General features: G+C 44.1%; 1 protein-coding gene across 1 annotated transcript in view; it reads left to right on the plus strand.

Annotated features, from left to right (window-relative positions):
* LOC134909459 (rho guanine nucleotide exchange factor 18-like) overlaps positions 1-18,728 on the plus strand; it is a 282,483-nt gene that overhangs the window by 205,670 nt on the left and 58,085 nt on the right. Inside the window, exon 2 of the mRNA XM_063916346.1 lies at positions 12,116-12,240. Within this exon, the coding sequence (XP_063772416.1) occupies positions 12,202-12,240 (39 nt within the window). The 5' untranslated portion in view covers positions 12,116-12,201. The remainder of the gene's footprint in view (positions 1-12,115; positions 12,241-18,728) is intronic.

Raw genomic sequence — 18,728 nt, forward strand, 5'->3', positions numbered from 1 at the left:
TGCAGTGCCACTCCTAGATGGGCCAGATGTTTGTGCCGCATACTTGTGTCATTTAGCTTGGCCATCCAGCTACCTAATTGCACCTCTTTTTCTTCTTTGCATCATGTGATGTTTGGGGACTAGTTTTTTTTAAGTCCCATCCTGTCTGTAACTGCAGTGCCACTCCTAGATGGGCCAGGTGTTTGTGCTGCACACTTGTGTCGCTTAGCTTAGTCATACAGCCACCTCGGTGCAACTTTTAGACCTAAAAACAATATTGTGAGGTGTGAGGTGTTCAGAATAGACTGGAAATGAGTGGAAATGATTGTTATTGAGGTTAATAATACTGTAGGAGCAAAATTACTCCCAAATTCTGTGATTTTAGCTGATTTTATGGGTTTTTTCAAAAATCATCCAGATCCAAAACCAAAACACGAAAGGGTGGTTTTGGCAAAACCAAGCCAAAACCAAAACACGAAAATGGAATTAGAACCAAAACACAAAACACGAAAAGTGCCAGCCGCACATCTCTATTTCATTCCTAATTTTACTGTAACCCTGTTTGCCTGGTTGGTGATGGGTGAACTATTAGAATGACCTGTGCGGAGCATTGGATCAGCTTCTCAGCTGCACCTCTCCCTCACAACTGATTTCTGTGGATGAACAGCAATCGTTCATCCCTGCGATACATGCTAGTGACAAAAGCAAATATATATACTGTGGCATCTAACTTAATGTAGGCTGCAATATTGTGGCCCGAATATATATGCAAATATTCAGCAGCAAAATTGTGGCCTAACATCTATTTATTTTGAGTTACATATACCTCAAGACAGGGTCGGACTGGCCATCTGGCAGTTCTGGCCATAAGGGCCGAGCCACCCACACAGAGTTACCTGGACTGGCCGTGCAGCTCAACCTTCCATTTTTTTGTGACTGTCCCCGCTGTCCCACCCACGGGTCTCAGTGTTCCACGAGGGAAAAGTTGGGGGAGCGTTGTCACGTCAATAGAAGAGATGCCGGCCAATCTGCTTGTCATCTATGCACAATGAAGGGAGAGCCTGGGGGCAGACCAGCATCTCAGAGAGTGCAGGACACGACCCCACATTGATGGAATTGGGGATTTGCTGCAAGGCCATGCCCCTTCACCATGAGGCTCTGCCCTTCACCATGAGGCTCTGCCCCTTCACCATGAGGCTCTGCCCCTTCACCATGAGGCTCTGCCCCTTCACCATGAGGCTCTGCCCTTTCACCATGAGGCTCCATCCCATTTTTCATACCTGCCAAAGTTGGGAGGTATGCTATATTTTTTATTGATTTGTATTAGGGCACTGCATCACATTACAAGAAAACATTGAAATAGTCTTAGAAAATCTTAGCAAAACAATTCAAATGCAACAGAAGAAGCAAAAAGCTCCACAATAATGTAATAAATCTTCTTGTGGTGTGTATCACTGCAAACAGTTATATGAGGTGGACATTCCTGCCAAAATTGGCTGTGAGGAGAAAAATTGGTTTTATGGAATATGTTGAAAAACATTTCCTGAAACTGAGCTAAAAAAAGTGTTGCACGAGAAGTTTTTAAAGCTTTTAACAACACCTCACATAAGTGTCTTGGGAACAGGGCTGGTTTGGGACTGAAAATAGGCCCTGGCGTTTAAAGCACACAAGCCCACCTCTGCCTCAGCATCTGGCTCCTGACATAGGCCCTCATTCCGAGTTGTTCGCTCGCTAGCTGCTTTTAGCAGCATTGCACATGCTAGGCCGCCACCCTCTGGGAGTGTATCTTAGCTTAGCAGAATTGCGAACGAAAGATTAGCAGAATTGCTACTAAATATTTCTTTGCAGTTTCTGAGTAGCTCCAGACCTACTCCTAGATTGCGATCAGCTCGGTCGGTTTAGTTCCTGGTTTGACGTCACAAACACGCCCTGCGTCCGTCCAGCCACTCCCCCGTTTCTCCAGCCACTCCCGCGTTTTTCCCTGACACGCCTGCGTTTTTTAGCACACTCCTGGAAAACGCTCAGTTACCACCCAGAAACGCCCCTTTCCTGTCAATCATTCACCGATCAGCAGTGCGACTGAAAAGCGCCGCATGAACACCAGCAAAACTGCTAAGTTTTTAGTTAAATAACTAAGCGCATGCGCGCGGCGTACCATGCGCATGCGCATTTAGCAAGAAATCGCAGGATTGCAAAAATCTGCAATGAGCGAACCACCATAGACTCCTCCCTTACAATAAAATAGGTTAAAAGTGGGCCAAAACCATATAAGTAACCTTACATATGTGTCCTTATGAGGCTTGAAAGGAATTATCTCCTAGTTTAGCAGGCTCTGTGTTCTAAGGTCCCTTATGTGCATATCTTCAAAGGTAGAGAGCAATTCTTATCTCGGTAAAAGAAAAAGGATCATGGTGCAGACCAATTTCACAGGGACAACAGATTTATTCACACAGAACACTCACAATTGACAAGAATAAGAAAGCGTATAGCCACGATCCAGAATAGATCACCACCTGCTTTACGCATTTTGGACGCTATGGTCCTTCCTCAGAAGACAGGTAGTGAGGTAGTGCATCTGAGGAAGGACCATAGAGTCCGAAACGCGTACTGACCTGAAACATCGAATTCGTTTGCACTGTTGGTGATCTATTCTGGATCATGGGTGAACTGACCTGGAACATCGAATTCGTTTGCACTGTTGGTGTCCGGGACTTCCAGTGCTTCCCTTGGTGCCATCCTGGGAGGGTAATTTTATGATGTCAGATGCCAGCGCCCCTTTCCATCCACATTTGTGTGGCTATATGCTTTTTTATTGTCAATTGTGAGTGTTCTGTGTGAATAAATCTGCACCATGATCCTTTCTCTTTTACCGAGATAAGAATTGCTCTCTACCTTTGAGGATACGCAGATAAGGGACCTAAGAACACAGAGCCTGCTAAACTAGGAGATAATTCCTTTCAAGCCTCATAAGGACACTTATGTAAGGTTACTTAAATGGTTTTGCGCCCACTTTTAACCTATTTTATTCTATGCTTTGTTATTTGGAATTGTTGTGAAGATTCCCACATTAATACCTAGGCAGCGTATTTGTTTGATTTTTTCTGTTTATAGACTCCTCCCTTTACTATTCCTGACTCCTCCTACTTCTTAGTCTAGGCTCTTGCAAATATAATTAATATTAGAGCAAAAATACAAGTGTACATCATTCTCTGTATTACAATACACACAACAGAGCTCATCCTGCAGGGGAGTCACACATGTGCCATAGTCAGACATTTGGTATTTGGTTGGTACTGTTCGGTAAAGCTGGCACTACACTGGTGTAGCTCACACACAAAGAAAAGGGAATGCATTTTCCCAACTGACCAAGCCCTGGTTTAGCAGTATAGGGGATTAGAAAGTGTTCACTGTAGGACTTTTTTAGGATAGGGGAGCTGAACACAGGGAAGCACACATAAGTGCACACCAAAGCAGAGCCATTACTATACATTTTTTTGCCCTGTGCAAAGAGCATTGGTGTCCCATAATTTAAGTAGAAAGAATGTGCTTCTTTGGGACCCACCAGAAGGAAAAGGTGTGGCCTTGCTGGGAAGGGGCGTGACCACACAATATATTCTCACTTTATTATACTACACAGTAGTAGTGCCCCTTATGACACATTATGCCACCAGCAATGCCCCTCTTCTGTTCCCCTGAGTTTCTGCAGTAGCCTTCTCCCCTCATGGGGGAGGGGCATGCTGCATATCATTTTAATCAGCAGAAGCTGCTTGTGCATCCTATCCACATAGCAATGCAAATAAGATGCATTTTCATTAATGTGCCCAACGTTAGCATTGAGGCAATATTTATGAGGACACATCTGTATCCAAGCAGAGGCAGAGGTCATAGGTCACAGTGTTAGTGGCAGTGTGAGTGCTGTGTGCATGTGAGTGGGTTGGTTGTGCAGCAGTGTTCGTAATATGTGCAAGGAGCATTATGTGTGTCATGTAAAAATGCATTAATAATGTGCAACATATGTGTAAGGGGCACTATGTGTGTCATCATGTGTATAAGGGCATTAATAATGTGCGACATATGTGTAACGGTACTACTGTATGTGTGCCATTATGTGTATAGGGGCACTAATAATGTGCAGCAAATGTGTAGGGAACACAATGTGTGTCATTATGTGTATAATGGCATTAATAATGTGCAGCATATGTGTAAGGGACATTATGTGTAAAAGGGCATTAATAAAGGTTGTCATAATGTGTAAGGCGCATTATGTTTATAAGGACATAAATAATGTGTCTCATATGTGTAAGGGGCTTTACTGTGTGGCATTATGTGAATAAGGTGCTCTACTATGTGGCATTGCGTATAGAAAGGGCACTACTGTGTTGTCTAATGTGAATAAAGAGCAATAGGGTGTGGTGTAATGTGAATAAGGAGCAATTCAGTGTGATGTAATGTGAATAAGGGGCTCTACTGTGAGGAGTAATGTTTATAAGGTAAAGTGGTACTACTGTGGGATGTAATATGAATTATGGAAACTATCGCATGATCAAATGTGAATAAAGTTGCAGTACTGTATGGCGTAATTGGAATTGGGGTTACTATTGGGTGGCCATGCCTCTTGCCAGCAAAAACACACCCCTTTTTGGCCTGTGCGCCAAATGTGCGAACTGTTCCTATTTAAAATATAGGGAGTACAAACACCAAAATAAGGACTGCTATGGATGAGGGGTGATGGTGCTAGGAAAGAGGTGCAAGGTCAGAGGCGGAACCAGTGGTGGTGCTAGGGGGCACCAGCCAAAATCTTGCCTAGGGCATCCTATTGGTTAGGGCCGGCTCTGATTAAACGTAACGGTAAAACCACTGCAATTAATATTATTTTAAATCCTGCAGGTGAAACCAATGAAAATTGGTGGAATTTAAAGTCATAGCTTAGTAAATATAGGGCCAGATTACAGTATGTTCGAAATTGTACAGCTACAAGGTAGCGACTGTGCAATACCGTACAACTGAAATGCTAATACAGCTGGATGCATCTCTAGGAAAAAGATATCTCTTGTCAGCATCTGAGATCTGAGTGGCGTATGTATTATAACTAGAGATGTGTGGCTGGCACTTTTCGTGTTTTGTGTTTTGGTTTTGGTTCTAATTCCATTTTCATGTTTTGGTTTTGGCTTGGTTTTGCCAAAACTACCCTTTCTTGTTTTGGTTTTGGATCTGGATGATTTTTGAAAAAGAAAAAACCCACATAAAAACAGCTAAAATCACAGAATTTGGGGTTCATTTTGCTCCTACAGTATTATTAACCTCAATAACAATCATTTTCACTAATTTCCAGTTTATTCTGAACACCTCACACCTCACAATATTGTTTTTAGGCCTAAAAGTTGCACCAAGGTGGCTGTATGACTAAGCTAAGCGACACAAGTGTGCGGCACAAACACCTGGCCCATCTAGGAGTGGCACTGCAGTTGCAGACAAGATGGCAGATTTAAAAAATAGACCCCAAACAGCAGTGGACATATAGCAGCAGCGTACATTGTCACTGGAATTACTGATGACACAGGACACTACCACTGGTCTGATGCAGCCCAACAGGTTGTTGTTGTTAATAATAATAATAATAATATAATTGTAATTTGTTATACTGCAGCAGTGGATATATATATAGCAGCATTTTATTTGTATAGTTTTCACTTTTCCTTTTAGAGCTACTTGTAGGCAGCATTATGTGGCATCACATGTCAAAAAGAGATGATGAACTAAAAGAAGCTTTCACAATTGATTTTAATGAAGAGGAAATAGAAATGACAGATGATAACTTAGAGACAGCCATGCATGGACTAGGGGAATGGCTGATAAAGGAAAACAAACTTTGGTGGGAAATTGCCACACTTGAAAAATATTCTGCAGAGCAAGTAATCCCCAAGGGCCTAAAATTTGATAAAAAACCTTTGTTTGATGACGCTACAGAAGAATTCAGCAAAGATTGGATAAAGATTTTAGATGACTGTTCCATGAAGTTAATTGTGCTCATTATGAAAGAACAGAAACACAAACTTAAGGAAGTTAAAGAAAGAATTAACATTTTGAAAACCTTGATTACACCATATGACCAACTTCCCATGTATAGTGTTTTGGAGAAAGATATCGCAGGGAAGCTAGACCATAATACAAAAGAACTAATAAAGAAAAAAAAGTAAAAACTCCAACGGGACTTCGATTTTTACAAATTTGTCATCACAAAAGTAAGAAAACCACTACCTACAAGAGAGAATCAGAATAGACCCTATGACTACAAGGGGACACGAGGACAACATCCACAATACATACCATATCAACCGCAGCGACCACGATATAACCAAAGTCTGAGAAGACCTGTGAGATATGAACAACATGACTACAGGAGAACGACATACGACCAGAGGAGAGACGACAATCACTATCATCAAAAATACCGAGGATCACAGAGATACTATGAAGATAGGAGAGTCAGATATCCTATTCATCAAAGTGGGAGACGAACACCAGCCCCTAGAGAGGACACAACAATGGAGAATCAGAAGACCACACATAGAAATCGTCCAAAAGAAAGAACATCAAGACAGTCACCTTTTTTAGAAGAAAGGAAGAGTCTAAGATGATGATGCTAAAGAAGATGAGTCCAAAGAAGAAAAGGAGAGGGAAGAGAGCTGGGAAACATTTGCAAAAGAAGAAAAAGACTAATACAACCATAACGCCCAATACTGAGGATACAGTGAGTGAGGAAACAGAGAACAAAGTCATATATACAATTTAAGTTCAAGAATTCTCACAAATATAGAAGAACGAGTCCTGAAAAAAGGCTTAACATTTGCGCCAACTACAACTACCGATGACTTCGACAGATTTGTGGACATACACAAATTCATAAGGAAAATTTCCCTGAAGAAATTCTTTGAAATGAAACGGAAAGAAGAAACCCTTACACCACAAACTACAGAAGATCAAACTACTCAATCAATACACATAAAAAAAAAAATCAAAATTTTACCTTGCACATATTAAAGGCAATTTCATAGAAACCTTCCAGAGACTTGTGATTGAGGACATCAGCAAAATGGACGAGAGAAAGGGGGAAGAATAGGAAATTTAATCTCACCAAGAAGGAACGGGAAGCGATAAAATCCCTCCAAGAAGATCAAGACGCCGTTATCAAACCATGCGACAAAGGGGAGGCATAGCCATTTTGAACAAATTGGACTATGTGAATGAGATTTACCGCCAACTATCAGACAGTTACACTTATCAAAAACTTAAAGCAGACCCTTCAACAAAGATAAGGAACAATTTTCAGAAACTTTTACAAACCCACTTGGAAAAAGGAGGTATCTCGGCATCTGAATTTTCTTTTCTTAATATTGAAGATCCCATCACTCCAACCATCTACGCATTACCCAAGATACACAAAAGCATCACATACCCCCAGGAAGACCAATTGTTGCCGGAACAGGATGCCTAACTTCCAATCTTTTAGCTATGATTGACCATGAACTTCAACCGTTGGTAATAAAAAATCCTTCATACCTTAAAGATACGAGTGACACCATCAAAAGATTGGAAGAAATACCTTGGGATCCTGAGATCATCATGGTGACAGCTGATGTCACTTCCCTGTACACCATTATTGAACTTCAGAAGGGTATAGAAGCCACATCTTGGTTTATTAATCAAACTGAATTTTCAGAGGCAAGGAAATCATTTATTATCGAGTCCATTGATTTTATTTTGAAAAATAATTTATTTTTCTTTGAAGGGAATTATTACCTCCAAAAACGGGGAACTGCGATGGGCACACATTTTGCCCCCAGTTTTGCAAACCTTTTCATGGCACATTGGGAGAAAGAAAACAAATATACACACAATGCATGGAAAGACAAGCTAATAACATGGAATCTTTAAATTGACGATGTCATATTCTTTTGGAAGGGAGACATGGACAGCCTTACTCAATTTTGTGATCAATTGAACCAGAACGACAGAAACATAATTTTTACTTTTGAAAAAAGTAAGAACGAAATTAATTTTCTGGATTTGTCAATTTATATCAAAGATAATCATATTCACACAAAAACCTACAATAAACCCACGGACTCTAACAACTACATTTCCAAAGAGAGTGAACACCATAGACAGTGGCTCAATGGTATACCAAAAAGCCAATTTTTAAGAATACGTAGGAACTGCAGTGAGGATAGCATTTGCCTTTCTCAAATTAATAAATTGAAGAGTGCCTTCATTGAAAAGGGATATCATCCGCATAATCTGGAGAAGATTCAAGCCGACACTATGAAGATGAACAGGACATCTCTCATACACAGAAATAAACAAGACAGAAGTGAAACCAACATTCCTAATCATTCCCAATGGTCTTTCATCACCGGGTATGACCATCAGTATAAGAAAATAGAATCTGTTATCAAGAAATATTGGCACTTACTACGTATGGACAATACATTAAAAGACATTATTCCCAAGAAACCAACATTTATATACCGTAAAGCATCCAATTTAAAAAACAAATTAGTACGGAGTGCACTACCACAAAAAAGCATTAACCCTATCAGAACCAGTGGGTTTCATAGATGGGACTTTGCCCACCTTGCAGACAAATCAAGACAGAAACATCAAAGTTTACAGAAGTAATGGCCAATGGAACCACCTTTAAGATCAAAGACTTTATCACATGCCACACTAGCAATGTTATTTATCTTGTGGAATGCACATGTGGCAAGATTTACATTGGACGCACATCTAGAGCGCTGAAAACCAGATTAGGCGAACATTTGCGAAACATCAAGAATGGCCTCCTCACTCACAATTTATCTGAACACTTCAAATTAGAACACAACTGTTCTTCCACTTCTATAAGAAAATTTGTGGGACTTCAGCATATAAAATCCACCTGGCATGACAGAAATATTGGGCTACTGGACACTTGTACGCTGGGACCAGAACAACTGCTGACAGAACTTCATTGGTAATCTTCGGAGCCAGAGCAAGGTGAAGTCTGGACCACCCTGCCATTATATACCACCTGCGGCTCCTTGGCTACCATTCTGGTACGCTTTGTTTGAAATAAGAGATTGGGATATTTATCCCTATTTTATGCATATTGTGTCATATTAAACCCATATGTTTTTATTGCTTTAACACTGCTACTGTATGATAATATATCAGAGGTACCGATTCAGTCTGGATATCAGTTTAGGCAGCAAACCATTATCGTGGTTATTATATTCGGCCACTGAAAGAGGGCGCCCAGGCTACACCATCTTTTGCATTTTCACATACGTTTTTTGTTTGGGGGAAGAAGGAAAACCCCTAGGTGCATCCAAGGCAGCCCACTTCCTTTCCAGCGCCCAACAAGTTCCTCCGCATTTTATTTATATATAGCAGCAGCGTATATCATCACTGGAATTACTGATGACACAGGACACTGAATATATGGCAGCAGAGAACACCAACACTGTGAATGGCTGGACTGATATAGCACAATACACTAACTACACTGGACTGGTCGGCACAACACAGCACCACTTTACAGCTACACTGGATATATGTCAGCAGAGAACACCAACACTGTGACTGCCTGGACTGATGCAACACAATACACTGAGTGACTACACTGGACTGGTCTGCACAACACAGCACCACTTTACAGCTACACTGGATATATGGCAGCAGAGAACACCAACACTGTGACTGCCTGGACTGATGCAGCACAATACACTGAGAGACTACACTGGACTGGTCTGCACAACACAGCACCACTTTACAGCTACACTGGATATATGGCAGCAGAGAACACCAACACTGTGACTGCCTGGACTGATGCAGCACAATACACTGAGAGACTACACTGGACTGGTCTGCACAACACAGCACCACTTTACAGCTACACTGGCTATATGGACTGGACTGAGCAGCACAACACTTGTCACCCCACTTTCCCGCACCAATAAACAGAGACTGAGCACACTGAATAGTACACGTCCTCTCACTCTCCGAGACTGGAGTGAAAATGGCCGCGACGCGCAGCTCCTTATATGGAATCCAAATCCCGCGAGAATCCGACAGCGGGATGATGTCATTTTGCCGAGTTCGGGTTTCCGAGTCAAGATGGAAAATCCGAGCCTGGCTCAGATCCGGACTCGGAAGCCAAAGTTCGGGGGTGTTTGGTTCTCTGAGAACCGAACCCGCTCATCTCTAATTATAACGGCATGGATCATGCAGCTGTAACACTTTCTGCTTCATCTTATTAACAAGGCGAAGCAGGAAGCTACACCGACAAGATGTACTAACATCTTGTCTGCCGAAGCGAGGAAGTGATAAGTCCCCCCTCCGAGGATCCCCGTCTGAGATCACAGCACATCAGCTTAGTGCTTATATGCTGTGTCTCCCCCTTGGTCAGCTCCAGGGCGCATGCATGAGATCTCGCTACTCATGCGAGATCACACATGCAGCTGGTAGCCGCCGCAGCCAGGGACAGCACTGTCCCTGCTGTGGTGTATGGACAAAACTGTCGTGCAGAGTGTGCTATGCATATGGGCCCCTGAGTCCAGAGGGGGCCCCCACCGCACATGCTGCACCCATTTTTTTTATAATTACCCCTCTGGAGTCCCGCGCCAACATCAGCAGTGTTGTGGAATGACTGAAAATGGCACAGCGGCCATTTTCATGGTGTTCTGCTCATGCGCAGTAGAGAAATCACTGGGAAAATGGCTGCTGCAACATTTTTCCGGTGATCTGCACATGTGCAGTAGAGTTTGAGCCCTCTAGTACTCAGACTCTCCAGTGTTGCCGGCAGAGAGGAGGGGGCCCAAACTTAGGAGGCTGCACACAGGCCCCCTCCTCTCTTAAAGTGCTCCTGATGGGCAACGACATCTGCAGCTGTTGAAATCGATAGCTGCAGTTGTCAGAACAGTCAGTGCCACTGACCATTCATAAATTAACCCAGCATATCGGCGTGCTATCTTAAAGATAGCACATAGCAGTGCTGATAATGCACCCCTGTCACCTTGCTCGCAGCACCAGAGTCATAAATGGGGGTGAAGCATACTTGCCGACTTTCTGGCTGCTCTCTCCGGGAGAGAGCAGCCAGGTCGGCTAAGCAGCGGGGCGGGCAGTGATGGGGAGTGAAGAGGGGGCGGGCCAGAGGCATCATGGGGCGTGACAGAAGCGGAACGGGGCGTGGCTGCAGAAATCGCGTCACGTAAGCCACGCCCCCGCTGTGTAATGCCGCTATTACCGGCATTATACAGCAGGGGGCGTGGCTATGATGACGCGATTCAACAACAATTGCGTCATCGCCTGCCCGGACCGCCCACTTTACTCGCTAAATGGGCGGCAGGGCAGTGGGGAACCCCTGCAATCGGGAGACTTGCCTATTCTTCCGGGGGGCCAGGAGGGTCACACGATTTTCGGGAGCCTCCCGGCCATTCCGGGAGAGTAGGCAAGTCTGGGGTGAAGCAGTATCAGTGCACATAACTTGCACTGATACCACTTCTCCCCCATATTGGAGGATCGTACATTTACCCTTGAGTACTGCATCTTAACCCTTGGCCACCTGTACCTAACAAAAACAAGGTACCATAGCTCATAATTTTACAATGAACACAGAAATTCCATGTCCACTACATGTTATAATTATTAAATGATTACATATGGTAAAAATGTGTTAATAAAAAAAATATACAGTACTGTATAATGCAAATTTGTAGCTTTCCCATCCTCTTTTCGATTATTTTTTAACCAATTACTGTATCTCTACAGGGAACAAAGAGTGTATAATGTAACCAACATATTTTGTAGCATGGGAGTGGACACTTCCTAAAGTTTTACATTTTTATCAATTATTATTAAATGATGGCCTTTTGAATAGCATTACTCAATAAAAATAAATCAAAATTAACCTGAATCCAAGGAAGGTTTGGCTTGAATTTATCCAATCATATTCACTTGGAGGCCAGGCCTAGCAACATTCTCTAAATATCATATAATAAAATGTTAAACTTCATGACGGTGTCCCATAATAATAATAATAATAATAATATAATTATATTGTGCAGAAATAAGTTTGTGTTCTCATTCTTACTTTTAGCATCGGAATGTAAACCATGTTCAGAATTCTCTGCTATCCCTGATTCGCGAAGTGTGACTCCTGATACAGAGCCACGCCCACCCTCGATGGTTAACGAGGAAGTGTTTTTCATGCCAGAAGAAAAGGTAAAAAAACCCTGTTTTTTTATTTCAAATTAAACTAAACTTTATGGGGTCAATTTACTAACATTCGTGTTTTTGCCAAGTTTAAACTTGGCTGGTTACAAACGTACTCAGGTGTATTTTGAAAAAAATTCTGGTAATTCATTAAGCTCCCGAGTTCGCTGGACTCATGTTTTCCGATGGTGTATGCATTCGTGTTTGACTGCTGGGTTTTCTGGCACTCAACTCAGACACTGCAAAACATGAAGTCCACACAGATCAGTGAGATACGTTCAGTGCTTATTTGTGTAAGAGTTGAAAAAAGAGTAAAAATTCCCCAAAAAATGCATGAGGTCCCCCCTCCTAAGCATAACCAGCCCCGGGCTCTTAAAAGCCGGTCCTGGTTCTAAAAATACAGGGGGGAAATTGCGTATGGTCCTCCTGTATTTAAAGAACAGGCACTGGGCTCTTGGACCAGTCCTGGTCACAAAAATATGGGGGGAAAAGGATGCTGGGGTCCCTCATATTTTTTAAACCAGCACCGGGTTCCACTAGCCAAGGAAGTAATACCACAGCTGGGGGACACATTTATTCTGGTCCCTGCAGCCATAGCATTACTCCCAACTAGTTAGTCCTTGCTGGGGTTTCCTGGGGAAGTGGGTACCACCCAAATAAGGGGTCCAGGACACCCAAGCGCCAGGATTTTTCCCATAGAAGCGTATGGGCTCCACTTGACTGACAGTCCAGCAGCACTAAACCAATCAGGAGAGCGCTACTACGTGGTACAGATGTCATATGGAGGCCCACCATTCATGAAAGGGGATCCATGTGTAACTGTATACATATGGATTCCCTTACATCCGCTGGATTGGGTTTTTCGATTATTTTATTTTTTTAACCACTGGGAAGTCTTCATAGACGAAAGAGGACCAATCTACACTGGAATAAGGTGAGTATTTGTTTTTATGAGTAACCTTTGGATTACTACTGGACAAGGGGACTAATAACGCTATGGGGGATGGTAGGTAAGTATGTATGTGAGTGAGTTTGAATGTGCAATGGTGTTTGATTAAAGCTATACTATCTAAGGTGTGTGTGTACTTTATTGTAATATTTGTTTTACTGGTGGGACTACAGGTACTAGTGCCCCTTAATGTCCGCATGCTGATACTTGTGGTTCTCACAGTACCAGCATGCGGGGGAGACCTGTAGTTCCATAAGTAACACAATATTAATTCTACTTTTTACACTCAATTGACGGACTATCAATTTGGCATCCACAGCCCAGGGATGCCGTGGATAGCCCCGGGTTACAGCTCTTGCTCTTGGGTGCCCTGGAGTGGGGGACTCCCACTCCCTCAGGGAACCTTAGCCAGGGCTGACTAATTGGGGGGTAATACTATGGCCGTAGTATAAACGTGTGTTTCACGGATGTGGTATTACCTCCTTAGCTAGTGGAACCCGGAGCTGGTTTTAAAGATATGGGGGACCCCTACATCCTAGTTCCCCCATATTTTTGGAACCAGGACCAGTCCAAGAGCCCGTTGCTAGCTCATTAAATACAGGGGGACCTCACACATTTTTCCCCCTGTATTTTTAGAACCAGGACTGGCTCAAATAGGCCGCGACTGGTTATGCTTAGGAGGGGGCACCCCACGCCATTTTTGTTATTTTTGTTTTACATTTTAACTCTTTACTTAACTTTACACAAAGATGTACTGCACGGATCTGAGTGATCCATGCAGCCTTCTCTAAACACTCTGCTCAAGGGGATGTCTATTTGAAAAGTGCATTTTGAGCCGTATCACAGTTATTTTTGCAGTAACTAATCTTGGTACATTTCCGTGTTGTAGTGAAACTTATGGAAAGTCCTTACGAGTTTGGCTGATGATATATTCATACACATCTGTTTTACTGTGTTTCTCAGTTCTATTTGAGCAAACAGTGCCATGTTTTGTGTTTAGTAAATTACCGAGATGGGAATTACGCCGTGATTGCCAACTCGAATGAACACAGTGCTTAGTAAATTTACCCCTACGTATCTTGTATTACCAACATCTCTTAGATTGTAAAAGCATTTGGACAGAACTATTATTTGTTACTATTTTTAGTTCTATCTATTTTACCTTATGTTATAGTAAATTAGTTTATTTTAAGATGGTTCTTCAGGGTCTTTTTCTTCAGTAAGAGCACCAAACTAAGGGCCCGATTCAGACCTGATTGCTGTGCTGCAAATTACACTGTCCTGCGATCAGATAGTTGCCGCCCAGGGGGACTGAAAGTTTGCCTGTGCAAGTGTGCGAATTCATGTGTACGCTGTGCGATAATTCCACTCAGTCAGCAGACAGCTAATAAACCGATCGCATCACACTCACCATCAAATGTTTTTCCCATCATGTGCAGTGTATGCAGTCTGTGCGTAGCTCAATACTTACTCCTATAGGCCCTCATTCCGAGTTGTTCGCTCACTAGCTGCTTTTAGCAGCGTGCAAACGCTAAGCCGCCGCCCTCTGGAAGTGTATCTTAGCTTAGAAGAAGTGCGAACGAAAGGATTGCAGAACTGCTCCAAAATATTTTCGAGCAGTTTCTGACCAGCTCCAGACCTACTCCTAGCTTGCGATCACTTCAGACTATTTAGTTCCTGTTTTGACGTCACAAACACGCCCTGCGTTCGGCCAGCCACGCCCGCGTTTTCCCAGGCACGCCTGCGTTTGTATCTGACACGCCTGCGTTTTTCAGCACACTCCCTGAAAATGGTCAGTTACCTCCCAGAAACGCCCATTTCCTGTCAATCACTCAGCGGCCAGCATTGCGATTGAAATGCGTCGCTAGACCTTGTGTGAAACTGCATCGTTTGTTGTGAAAATACGTCACGCGTGCGCATTGCATCCCACACGCATGCGCAGAAGTGGCACTTTTTAACCTGATCGCTGCGCTGCGAACAACGGCAGCTAGCGATCAACTCGGAATGACCCCCATAGTGCGAAGAAATCATGCTGATCGGGTACGGAGCTGACGTTACACACCCTCCCTGAAACACCCAGAAAATGGGCAGTTATCACCCACAAGCGTCCACTTCCTGTCAATCACCTTGTGAACACCTGTGCGATTTAAATTTTCGCACCATCCTGTCGCTGCTTGGCGACGCGCGTGCGCATTATGGTACATATGCATGCGCAGTTTATTGATGATCGCATGCTGTGTGGAATTGGGCCCTAAGTTTTATCATTTGTATTGGTATTATTCACAAGAGCGCTGTGTCCCAATAAATCTTTTCTCTAGATTTAAGTGACCAGTAGAGTATACTATCTCTCTGCATGTGATGGATATAATCACTATTGAATGCATACTTCATTAATCCCTATGCTACATAAAGAGTGCCAGACTGATTGCTGTAGCGCGTACACACACACACACACACACACACACTTCTGGAACATGTAGATTAATGACAGACGTCACTCATTGCAGGAAGCGAGAGGTTCACCAAAGTTTCGATGTTTTGTGATTAACATTTGCCCTGATGAAAATGTTAATGACATAACATTGAAACATTGGTGAACCTCTCACCTCCTGCTGTGTTATTTCTGCAGTGAGTGTATGTGGATGTCAACCTTGTTTTCGTATTCTGTAAGTTTATCCATCCCAATGAAAACCTATACTGTATACAGGAGCAGTTCTTGGTGCGGGCAAGCAGCTGCGGACTGGGGGTGCAGACGCAGTCACCCAGCAGGCAGCGCCGCCTACCTGCACCCCGCTCCCCACCTACCCTGCAGCAGACACCGTGGGCTGTGTGGACATCCGCTGCAGCCGGCTCCAATGACAGACACTAGAGGTCATTATTGACCTCTAGTGTCTGTGCGGCGCTGCTATGGGAGAGACGTCATGACATCTCTCCCATAGAGAGGAGCCGCGGGAGGCCAGACGGAGCAGCAGTGGTCGGGAAGCAGGAGCGGGGCAGTGGTAATTATTGTTTTTTTTTATTTTTGTGTGTGTTTGTAAGCGGCTACTAAGGGGCACAGCGACAGGGGGCACAACTACTGGGGGCAAAGCAACAGGGGCCCAGCAACAGAGGACACAATTACTGGGGGCCAAGCAACAGGGGGCACAACTACTGGGGCAAGTCTACTGGGAGCATAGCTACAGGGGGCACAACTACTGGGGGCACAACTACTGGGGCAAAGCAACAGGGGGCACAGCGACGGGGCACAACTACTGGGGCAAATCTACTGGGGGCATAGCTATAGGGGGCACAACTACTGGGGCAAATCTACTGGGGGCATAGCTATAGGGGGCATAACTACTGGGGCAAATCTACTGGGGGCATAGCTACAGAGGGCAAATCTACTGGGTGCAAATCAACTGGGGGGCACAACTACTTGGGGCAAATCTGGGGGCACAGCTACTGGGGGCATAACTGTGGCCACACCCCTCCCCAATGAAGCCACGCCCCTATTTTTATGTGCACTAACTGTTTTGCCCCCGGGGGGGGGGGGTGCGCGCCAGTGGAAACTTTCGCATTGGGTGCAGAATCGGCCCTGATTGTATATAAAGGATGAAAGTTTAGTAGAAATGTTTCCATTCTTCTCATGGTGCTAGGAAGACCTAACATAGATTTGGGACCTGTTTTTCTGTGGTTCTTTAGAATACTTTATCCAGGTGATGCCTGTGGCAGTGAGCTGAAAAGTTTGTTGGATATAAATAGTTCCCTGGTGTCACCAGCAGATGTAAACACTCTTGTAGCAGATGTAAACACTCTTGTAAGATTAATGGTGGCGCGTCCAGACGCAGCAACTGCAGCTCTTACGCTAAGGAGGACTCACCGGGCGCTTCTTGGACTACTCCTGGGGCTATGGCTTGTGCTGGCCGCTGCTGTGCTCCCGCCGTGTGCGGGCAGGATTGTGTACTTCAGGGGGGACCTGTTGTGGGTCTTTGGAGAGGATGAGTGGGCTGGTGGCTCCGTTGGTCCGGTGGTGGTTGCCGTGGCGATGCATCTCTGTCTGTGAGCTCCACTGTGCTGGAGGCTGTGTCGGGGGCATCCTCGGTGGGCGTTCTATGTGTCTCCTGCAGCGCTGCCCCCTGGAGGGGTGCGAGGGCCGCCAAAGGCTCTTCTCAATCTGTGACAAGGGGTTCATCGTTCCCTGCTCTCTCTGGCGCTGTTCCTGGGAGAGGTGCCAGGAATTACCAGCATTAAAGCTGGAGCAGCGGCAGAGGTGGTTGGAGGAGAGGACAGTCCGGGCACTGGGAAAGAGAGCAGCAGCATTCTGCCAGTAGTGTCGGCGGCACCCTCGCAGGTTGCGGAAACAGAAGAGGGGGAAGAGAGCAGGTACCCTGGCAAGATTGAGGGACCATCCCTTTAACCCTGCCCTGCCTAGTGTGTTCTTAGCAAATGTAAGATCACTAACCAACAAAATGGAAGAGATTAGGCTGAAAATTGCCTGTAGCCAGTCACTTAATAACTGCTCGGTTTTGGTATTTACCGAGACCTGGCTGGGGGGGAATGATCTGGTATGCTCCTTTGAACTACCTGGGAGGTCCCTGTTTACAGTCGATAGAACCTTAGAGTCTGGGAAGAAAAAAGGTGGTGGACTTTGTACTTATACCCATAATAAATGGAGTTCGGAACTGGTTTGAATGGAGAACTATTGCTCTGTGGACTTAGAATTTATGCTATTAGGGTGCAGGCCATTCTATCTGCCTAGGGAGTTTTCCGTCATCTTTGTAGCTGTGGTTTACATTCCTCCTCAAGCTAATGTCAGCATAGCACTGGATTTTCTATTTGTTTCTTTTTCACAACAGCTCACTTGTCACCCAGACTGTGCTTTTGTTGTGGCTGGAGACTTTAATCAGGCAAACCTGAAATCAGTCTTCCCTAAGTTTGTGCAGAATGCAAAGGTGCCGACTAGGGGTATTAATACACTTGACCATGTTTATATGAACATTAAGGACGCCTACAAGACCATTCTGTGCCCTCATATTGGACAGTCTGACCATTGTTCGCTCTTTATGGTCCCTAAGTACCTTCCAGTAGTAAGGAGGAAGAAACCTGTTACTAGGGAGGTAATGGTTTGGTCTGATGGAACTTTATTGAGTTTGCAGGGTATGCTTAGGAAGACCAATTCTAAAAAGGTCCCGGGCCCGGATTGTATTCCGGGAAAGGTTCTACGTGTATGTACCGATCAATTGGCTGGGATTTTAACAAAAATGTTTAATTTATCCTTGGCACAATGTATTGTCTCACGTTGTTTCAAAACAACCACTATTGTTCCCATTCCTACTGTAAGTCTTTTGTAGTAACTGGTCTGAATGATTTTTGACCGATTGCTCTCACTTCATTGGTTATGAAGTGTTTTGAAAGTGTTGTTTTGAATCATTTAAAGGGCGGCATTTCACTGGGGTTGGACCCCAATCAGTTTGCAAAATAGGTCAACTGAGGATGCGGTCCTTATGGTTCTTCATAGGGTTCTCTGTCATTTGGAGAACAGAGACTCCTATGTTAGACTATTATTTGT

Source organism: Pseudophryne corroboree, chromosome 1, assembly GCF_028390025.1.
Source record: "Pseudophryne corroboree isolate aPseCor3 chromosome 1, aPseCor3.hap2, whole genome shotgun sequence".
Classification (NCBI taxonomy): Eukaryota; Metazoa; Chordata; class Amphibia; order Anura; family Myobatrachidae; genus Pseudophryne; species Pseudophryne corroboree.